This window comes from Epinephelus fuscoguttatus, linkage group LG3 (assembly GCF_011397635.1).
Source record: "Epinephelus fuscoguttatus linkage group LG3, E.fuscoguttatus.final_Chr_v1".
NCBI classification, from domain to species: Eukaryota; Metazoa; Chordata; class Actinopteri; order Perciformes; family Serranidae; genus Epinephelus; species Epinephelus fuscoguttatus.
This window is the reverse complement of record NC_064754.1, coordinates 25,772,147-25,781,785: the sequence shown is the minus strand read 5'-3', so window position 1 is coordinate 25,781,785 and position 9,639 is coordinate 25,772,147. Positions and strand designations below refer to the sequence as shown.

Genomic DNA, 9,639 nt, shown 5'->3' with positions numbered 1-9,639 from the left:
ACTCCCATAAGATACTATATTCTAGAAATGACATTCTGGATTTTCACTGGTAATTATTGTCCATATGGTACAATGAATGTATCTTGCAGTGAGTGTAGGCCAAAGTTTGGTTGCCCCTCCTCCTGTCCCAGGCCATGTTTGCCTCACAGAGTACATTGATTAATGGTTACCCAATCCTTCGCCATCAACGCCAGAATAATGTTGGTGCAGTGGGTGGCCATGCTGTGGCATAATAGAGCTGTATTCCAAAAAATCCTGTTCGGGACCAAAATTCTTATTGCAAGTTTTACTTTTACTTTTATTATCGTGAGACCAATTTCAAATACACTTGTTGACTTTAAGGATTTTTTTGGGGGGTGGGGGTTGTAGGTCAGACCTCTGCATAGTTTCCCCTTATATCAGGCCATACAAAGTACAAAGGCACTCGTTATTTGGTACAGCCATCTACTATGAGCCAGACGGAATTTGAACTCCACGTGGGTAGTGAGGTGAGGGGGATGATGCACGGGGACAAGTCCTACTAGTACACTATGCAAATTAAATAATGTGGATCAAAATAAACATGGCAAATGTGATGTTCTGATAAGAACTCTGCTACAGTAACTCGGTCACAAAGTGACTTTGATGTCCTCGAGTGATCCTGATAATTTAACTATTTAATTCCTGCAGTTAGTTTGAAACTGTTGTTCTGGGGTCAGCTGCAGAAAAGAGTAACCTTGTGGTTTAAGTGATGAAGTCAAACTTAATTCAACTCATTGCATGGGTAATTTGCTGTGCAAATACATTAAAGTCAGTTCCCCAAAATATGTCAGAGAATTAATGCATGCAAACATCTTCCTTTAGGCGACATATCCAGCTGCCTACTACTGTCTCGCTCTTAATCAGGGGTGTCAGACATACGGCCCGGGGGCCAGAACCGGCCGCCAAAGGGTCCAATGCGGCCCAATGGGTGACTTGGCACATGTGATATTGAGGCGAAGAGGTGCCAGGTTTCAGGAGTAGGTTAAACAGTGAGTAGATACTTAACGTGAAGTGTTGTTTCCGACCAGAATACAGTTCTCTGAAATAACAGTGAATACTTTTGGCGGTCATATTTAAAGATACAGGCAGCAGGCACGATTAGACACAAATTCCCACCGGGCAGCACAATGGACACAACTTGAATGATGCAAAATATGCCATTTAAAATGTGTGAATAAAGTGAGTAGCCCAATTTCATGTCATACGCTTATCTGCAATAGTTAAAAGTTAAAAATCTGAACTTCAGTGACAATTTCGCACTGCGATAGCCAATCAGCATTGAGATCCTCCAGGGACATATGATGCTGAGGACATACCGGTGGAAGTTCATTCATCGAATCATTCATTGATTCAGTGATTTCACACAAGCATGATGCAAGTTATTCGCGCATATTAAGCAAGTCAACACAAAATATTCTAGCATTCAAACTGGCACGAGTAACACAACGCAAAAATTTGCATCGTGTTTGCTGTAAACACAACATTAGACTGACAGATCTTCAGATTGTAAATGGTTTGTAAGGCAGAGGATGATGTAACCTGTGTCTTCAGTTGCTTCCAAATGATGAAGAAAAGTCACATGTAACGAAAGTGAGTAGTCGACTGACTGAATGTGAAAAAAAACTGAGACATACTGTTAAATTTCTACGTGTTTTTCTTTGGATCTCTCAGGCTGTTCATCATTGCTTCTGTAAATGGATGAATCTTTTCACTAAAGAGGGGGAAAATCTGAAGGGGTTGTTATTCATTTAAGCAATATCACACGAGAGGGAGTGATGTTGTACTGTGATATCGTCACGGCTGTGATTCGGTCGTAGGCACGAGGCCGCAGGCCGAGTGCCGAAGACAGTTACATGGATGAAATTACAATGGATGAAAAGATTCATCCATTTACAGAAGCAATGATGAACAGCCTGAGAGATCCAAAGAAAAACACGTAGAAATTTAACAGTATGTCTCAGTTTTTTTTTCACATTCAGTCAGTTAAATAAGCAAGGCTGATTAAGAAATGTTGAAAAATGAGGACAAAATAGATAATTTAAGCATTTTATTTGTCTTCCGCCAACAAAAATAGTTCCCTCAGGACTCCGCTGTCACCATTGCTATGTAACGCAGACATGGTGCGCCAGGCACTTACTCTTTATACACATTTATCTGCACATTTCTATTAATTGTGCAGCCGGTGAAATAAGTCTCTGGTGACTGCATGGTGGACTGTCGCTTTACAGGCACAGCCGACTCTGCCTTCTGATCTGACAGTATGTTGCTTTTCTCCAAGTCATTGAGCTCCGCTGATGAAACACTGACAAACCTGGATGTGTGTTCAGATGGATTCAGCTTCTCCTCTCCCTCATCTTCCTCTGATGACCATTCATAGTTCAATTCAAAACTTATTTTAGGAAATAAATCCATATTTTTGGCTGTTTGACAGTGGATGAATTAATTAGCCTACAACGCAACTGCTGACCTGACACTAACCGTCAGTTTAGATTTGATTGTTGACTGCAATCAGCTGTGAGGCGGAGTGATACATACACAGTGAAATAACCGTGATGTTGTACTCCAATATCGTCACGGTTTTACTGTCTCTTGACCAATCAGATTGCAGGGCCGGAACTAACTGTTGTATAAAGGCAATTATGTAATGGTTTTACCGGTGCTCACTTGAGATCAAATTAGGCTGCATGTGACCCATGAACTAAAATAAGTTTGACACCCCTGCTCTTAATAGTATGTATTGTGCATGTCATACCACAGCTAAGGGTGCTTCTGTGTATTGGTGTCTGCCACTCACCAAGCGTTAGTGTTTAAAAAGATGGGAGTGAGACGGGCTGGTATGGTGGAGTGCAGTGTATGTGGAGGGCAACAGAGCAGGAGAAAATGGAAAGGCAGAAGTCATCCAGACACCGTACAAAAAAGAACAAAGAAAAAAAATGCAAATTTGCACATATTCTTCTGTTGTTTGTTATTTATCATTATTATTGATTATTGTTCATTAGGTAAGTTGTTGAGCACCGGGGGAGCTTGCCCAGGGCGCAGAATACGCTAGGTGTGGCACTGCATGCAGGACAGCACATTAAGTTTAAACTCAGATTCTTTTTCTACAGGTAATGGAGAGTCTCTATGAAGAGCACCTAAATAACTTAATTACATACTCCTTAAACTTCAACTGGGATGTTTTCAAGTACCTGTTAGAAGTCCTTTGAGGATCACTGCCCTGCTCAGTATGTTTCAATTATTCATTTTATGCAGAGAACAGGCTATAGATGGATCGCATTTTGCTGCTGATAAAGCAAACCTGGCATTTAATTTGCCTAAAAGGTCCTCTGTGTTCTCAGGTGTGTTTAAATGCTTGCTGGTCACATGACTAATTTCGTTTTTTTTTTTTTTTCCTTTTTTCTCTGTTTGTCTAAGCAAGACTCAAAAAAATATACAAAAACAGTACAATTACATACATCATGAAGCTGAAAAAGTATGTATCAACCATGGTATAAGTTAAAAACATAAGAATTTCAATGCATGAATATCAAAGTCTACTTACACAATCAATATTACACAAAGCGAGGATAAGAGGTAGAATTACTACAAATTACTCTATCCTAGCTTGAGACCACCAGTACCTATATACAAATACCTCTATGCAGAGGTTATATGGTTTGATATTCATGCATTGAAATTCTTATGTTTTTAACTTATACCATGGTTGATGCATACTTTTTCAGCTTCATGATGTATGTAATTGTACTGTTTTTGTATATTTTTTTGAGTCTTGCTTAGACAAACAGAGAAAAAAAGGAAAAAAGAAAAAACGAAATTAGTCATGTGACCAGCAAGCATTTAAACACACCTGAGAATGCTTAGGTCAGACCTGATGAGGTGAACCTGATGACGCTAAACGCGAAACGCGTTGTTCCCTTCATTAAATTTCGATAGTAGTCCATGTCAGTGTGTGGAGGATTTTTTTGCATATCTTATGACTCACGTTCCTGCTGCCTACCAGCACCTGACGATCTGTGGTTGTGCAAGGAGATTTAATTGATTCCAGGTCCTCAGTGTGTTCAGATTGCTCAAAAGCAGTAATATAAATTAAATACGCTGCTGCTTTCTCATGTGTGAGTTTGTATCTGTAGGGACAGGAACAGGAACACGACGTAATGAAACTTGAATCACTTTATTAACACTGTGCAACTGTGGTGTTGATTATATCAGACAACACAAGCAAATAAAGACAAAATATTCATTTGAAATGGTTTTATTTGTCTTGAGTTGGTGTATTAAGTTTGGCTGTCACATACAGGTGTATTTGTGGTCACGTGGTGAACATTTTATGTCAGTTCAAACATGTACGTTATGTTAGCTTTCTTGTATATTTCTTTTAACTGTGTGCTTTTGTCTAATCTCCACATTGTTTTACAAAACAGATGCTTGCCATATGTAGTTCAAATGATTACTGCCCAAAGAAGTACTGACCATGTTTGGTGAAGAAAAGACATTTATTTAGTGCTCAAAACAACACTGAGGAAGGGAAAGGAAAATGTGAGCATCAGTGTCCCGCTGGGTCAGGTCTGCAAAACACCCACGCATCACACATCATAAAGTCAGAAATTTTCCACTGGAGCATGTTATTTCATTTAAGGAGGGCTCATTGCTGTTGTGCTGAACACCTTAACTGCAGCTTACACACACCACACAAGCATGTTAGTCTACTTTTTTTTAAGAATCTCCAAGTCCGCCAAACTCTTTCACCCCAGCTTGCTGTCCGCCTGTTGTGATGCGGCTGAGGGGAATGAGCTTCATGGTGGTCTCCTTCAGGGAGTACCAGCGGTTGTGCCATGTGACCCAAATGATGCCGTTGTCGTAGCCGAATTCACCTGCGTCCTTTTCTGTGTACCTGCCACCTACAGACGAAGAGAACACAGACAGTTTTGTCGTTGTGTGTGGGGGCTAGCTGGTGATTTTTTGACCTAATCAAAGAACCTTAAAAATTTCAACAGATCAATCGAATAAACTAAAAGGGTTTGGCACTGGAGTCAGCCACGTGGTCTTACCCTGGTAGTATTTGCCGTTCAAATGTGCAGCGTGACATCTGTTCATCCACCAGCCGGAGCCGTCCTGCTGAGCACAGTTGCCGTCGTACTTGTCATTGTCCTTGTCGTGGGTGCTGAACTGCATGCCGTTGTGAGCGGTGAAGAACTTGTCGCTGGGATCATCGCCAAAATCAAAGCCATCGAAAGCATCTCCAGCATCACCGCCAAAGTAGTAGCCGTATGTCATACGGTAACTGTCGATCTCTGGCCCGACTCTGAACATGTTGTAGTCAGCATACCTGGAAAAAGGAGGCCACAGCGCAGGGTTATTGTTTATTTTTTGGTAACCTCTGCTGAGTCAACTCTTCAAAGGGAACCTCATCATCAGGGTCATGTTTGCCCTGTCAGTAAGTCCTTTTGCTCTACTCTTACATAATCTGTTATCATGTGTGTGGGTGTATGTACCTTTTGTTGCCGTCCCAGTCAACAAGCTCTATCCTCAGCACGGTTGGGATGGTCGTAGCGGCCGTCAGGAGGTGGATCTTCTCGTTACCGAGCCAGAACTCTGTCGTGTCGTCTGGTGAGAGGTAACCAAAGCCTTCCCTGTACTGAACCCAGTCCTTGTTGAAGTCCACGCTGCCGTCGCGTCTCTGTGGACGTGAGAAAGTGATCAGTGTTGGGCAGGGGACGGTCTTTTTAATTTCCTCAGTGTACTTTCTGTTGACCTTCGCTTGTCAAATTCATTACTTGGACAAACATCTGATTTCACACATGACAGGCCTCAGCAGCATCTCATTGAATTCAATTTTTTAAGATCAAAATCTGAGAAAATAAATCTTTAAAAGTAGCTTTTCTTAAAAAATATTTTGCCTCTTTCAGTCATAAATGAATTGAACTAACTTAGTTCTGTTATATTAAGTGGTCGAAAAAATATGAAAATCTAAAGTACTAATACCACGATTTAAAAAAAAAACACCTTTTCACAATAAAAGTCCTGCATTCAAAAACTGTAAAAAATGTAGGCTACTTAAAGTATAAAAGTAAATGCGTGCAGCCAATTTGGCTCTTTCATGGTTACACTATTAAATGTAATAATACTGGAATATAACTATTGATGCAGTAAGATGTAAAATGCATTTTCATGTTGTAGCTGGTTGCAGCAGAGTGTTAGTGACATTTGGGAGGGCTTTCTACTTTTACAGATCTGAGAACATGTTGCTCCATCCCTCTCTGATAATTTTATCCAATCCCTTATCAGTTATTTGCTTTGGGGAATGGCACATTATAAGCTGTTTTTAGTTTAGTATTTCAGTGTTAAGTTCTTCTTCTTTTCCAAAATAATCTGTAGCAATCATCCAATGCAAGATAAAGACAATAAAGATCCATTTTCATGAACTGTTAAAGTGAAGCGTACCCTCTGTATCACCGTGAAGCCACGTCCAAAGCTGTCGATCTCACAGTAGACCAGGAACTGCTCAGTGGCCTTCCCTGGCTTTATATAATAAAGACCACTAGTGGTGGCACCTTTGTTTGCAACATCCTGGCAGTCTGGTGAAATAAAAGGGAGGGGGGGGGGGGGGGGAGGAAATTTAGACATTATAAATTTGTCAAAAGACCTACAAAGAAAGACTGTGTAGTTCCCTCCACATTTATTTTAAGTAAAAAGTCTAGAAATAACTTATTTAAAGCGAGTTAGCTGCAGAATAAATCTGTTTACTTTGCATGGATGCATCATCATATTGATTTTAGTCTCTAACTAAACACTGAACAAGGACAAATATGGTTCAGATGAGCCGTGATTGAGAAACCTCTTGTGAAACTGGACTGGCCTCAGGGTCAATGAATTGAATTTTTTTTTTTTTTTTTGTTACCTGTTCCTGTGAGGGGCTGAATCTCAACCTCGTCTTTGCAGGGCTCGCTGCATTTCTGCTGCAGCTGAATGGAGAGTTGTTTTAAGTCTGCCATTCTCCTCTCGTTGGATGACAGTAAATTCTGAAGATCACTGGGGAGAGGGAAACAAATATGAGTTGTTGGAGCTGTACCCCAAATCAGTCATGTCTCAATGCCTTACACAGTGAGAGGAAGAAAATTATATAAACATGAAATAGCAGCAAACGGAACAAATGATGAACCAAATCTGGGAAAAGGTGTGAGACATAATCAAATATGAGCACTTTAAGATGTCAGGAGTCAGTCTGAGTTCCTGTGTCGATAGGGGAAAGAGGAGTGGGTGGCAAATCGCCCCATGATCCATGAACTGTGTGGGGGAGGAGGGCTGGCGTGCATTGACCTGAAGGTGTGGGCGGCAGGGAGAAGTAAAAATAGGTAAAAGTATCAAAAGTAGAGGTGCGCAGTGGAGTTTACAGTTGTTTTATATTAAACATAGTATTCAATGTATTTGACTATTATTACCAATGCCTTCATGGGTTAGAAGCACTTTCACATTAAAAACGATACAGGTGGAGCTAATTCGATTTATATTTTACATTCTGTCTTTGACAAATCATAATGATTTAGAAACAGCTCATATTTTGTGGAGTAAAAAAAATCTAATCTGCAAAGTAACTTTTAACTACAGCTGTAAAATAAAGATCCTGGTTAATAAAAGATCCCTTGAGATGGAGTGGAGTAGAAATATCAAGTAAAATATCACAAACAAAAATGTAGTCAATAAGTACTAATAGCACACAGTGAATGTACTCTGTGGTGAAAGTACTGCATTGAGGATGTTACATAAGTAAAATTATTTAAGTCAAATCAGGAAAATGTACAGAAGTATTGAGTATTAAAAGTAAAAGTTCTTAACACAGAAAAAAATAATAATAAAGAATTTAATAAATCCAAATAATTAAAATAATTTAAGTCTCAACAATGAAATGTTTTTGCACATAAATGACTAAAAGCCTTATTAAAAAAGTTACCAATAAATGTTCTAATCAATGTTTCAGCTGTAGGCCTACATATATTTATTTCAATGTAGTTTGTGTACAGAAATCATAATTTGTAAAGTAACTTGTCAAAAAATCGAGGAGGAGTAAAAAGTACAATACTTCCCTCTGGCATGAGATTAAAATACTTAAGGAGCTTGATTAAATGAAGCTATATTCATGATAATAACTTACAATATTTGCTGCTCCTGTGCGATGATAGTCTTTTCAAATCGAACAACATCATCGAACAAACTTGATGCCTTTTTGAATTGTACGTCTGAAACAAAAAGTCAGTGTCAGTTGTGATCTCAACACAGTTTCACCACAATTTTTAAATACTATAAATATATTAACAACAGTTTGTGCTGCCGAGTCAAATTCATTTATTCACAGAACACATTTAAAGACTACTATTGACGGAAGGAGAATCGTGGTTGAGTGGAAATACATAAGAACTGCATAAATATGGTTTTAGGATGAGATTCAATGGCACCAAATGAAGTGTGTTACCTGGCTGGGAGCTCTTTTGAGCTGCAGAATCAGAATCTTTCATGTAGACGACTTGTTCTTCGGCCCTCTGGGTCAAATTGGCAATTGTGTCCAGCTGCTCCTGCATATCATCCAAATCCTTTTCCACCCCTGGCAGATACCTAAACATGTAATCAGCCACTCCACATGTTGTAGGACAGTACTTTCCCTAAAGACAGATAGGACAAGCACAAATCCATTGACGACACTGCGCTCATATACATAAACAATCCACACAGCAAAAAAATACAAGCATATTATTTGTGACTGCATACTTACAAAGTCATCATGTATGGTGCATGATCCGCTGCTGTCTCCTCTGGTTTGCTGCACACAAAAGACATAATAATTTAGATGTTTGTGCTCAAGAAAACTGCATCAGTGAAAAATCTAAACTGAGTGACTTACTGCTGATGCCAAGGAGAAAAGTAACAGAAGCCCTCCTGCGGCTGCTAGAGGAGATGGAGCCATGTTGCTTGGGCCACCAGCTGTGGTCTTGTCCTATTTGGAGAATGAAGAGCTGCTGGACTCTGTGGAATATATATCTGAACAAGGTCCTCAGGTCAATGTTTCACAAGGGGTCCATATGCAAACATCCCACTCACTGTGCAGGGACAAAGCTGTGACTCATACGTCCAATCGAGGTCATTTCCCGCATTTGACAGGATCTGCAACTGACAGCTGTATTGACCTATCAGAGCACAACTACATGTGACTTTACCATAAAATGTTTGTGTTTAACCCAGTGCCGCTAATGATGACAAAGCAAGTGTGAAAGAATCATGATTCTGCTTTGACCTGTCAGTCAAACTGGAACAGATTTTGTTTACTATTCATCATAAAAGACGAATGCCAGCATGAGTCATTCCTTAAAGACACAATCTGGATATAACAACATGTCCCTGTAAAACATTAACACCAGTCTCTTGTCAATAAAGACATGCCAACAAATACTGGATGAACTCCGTATCACCACAGGAAATATCTACTTTAAACTGTCTGGCAAATGTTGGTTAAAATATCGTATAAATATACGGAAGCTCATTTCTGCCAGGAAAATAAATAAATAAATAAATAACTAAAGAAAGAAAGAAAGAAAGAAAGAAAGAGTACACAAAATGAAGTCACATTTG

General features: G+C 39.5%; 1 protein-coding gene across 1 annotated transcript; it reads right to left on the bottom strand.

Annotated features, from left to right (window-relative positions):
- Nucleotides 1-4,257: 4,257 nt before the first annotated feature.
- Nucleotides 4,258-9,054, bottom strand: fgg (fibrinogen gamma chain). Its single transcript, XM_049572005.1, has 9 exons — nt 8,915-9,054; nt 8,786-8,833; nt 8,489-8,675; nt 8,171-8,255; nt 6,920-7,050; nt 6,463-6,596; nt 5,514-5,698; nt 5,070-5,347; nt 4,258-4,919 (listed from the first exon to the last, which is right to left on the bottom strand). The coding sequence occupies exons 1-9, from the start codon at nt 8,975-8,977 to the stop codon at nt 4,735-4,737; spliced, it is 1,296 nt and encodes a 431-aa protein (XP_049427962.1). The 5' UTR covers nt 8,978-9,054; the 3' UTR covers nt 4,258-4,734.
- Between the last annotated feature and the right edge of the window lie 585 nt (nt 9,055-9,639).

Excerpts from the sequence above, each read along its gene's own strand:
- fgg (XM_049572005.1), bottom strand. The coding sequence starts at position 8,977 with ATGGCTCCATCTCCTCTAGCAGCCGCAGGAGGGCTTCTGTTACTTTTC. Across the intron at positions 8,834-8,914 it reads TTTTCTCCTTGGCATCAGCA|CAAACCAGAGGAGACAGCAG; the intron begins GTAAGTCACTCA and ends TTTTGTGTGCAG. Across the intron at positions 7,051-8,170 it reads GCACAGGAGCAGCAAATATT|TGATCTTCAGAATTTACTGT; the intron begins GTAAGTTATTAT and ends CCCTCTCCCCAG.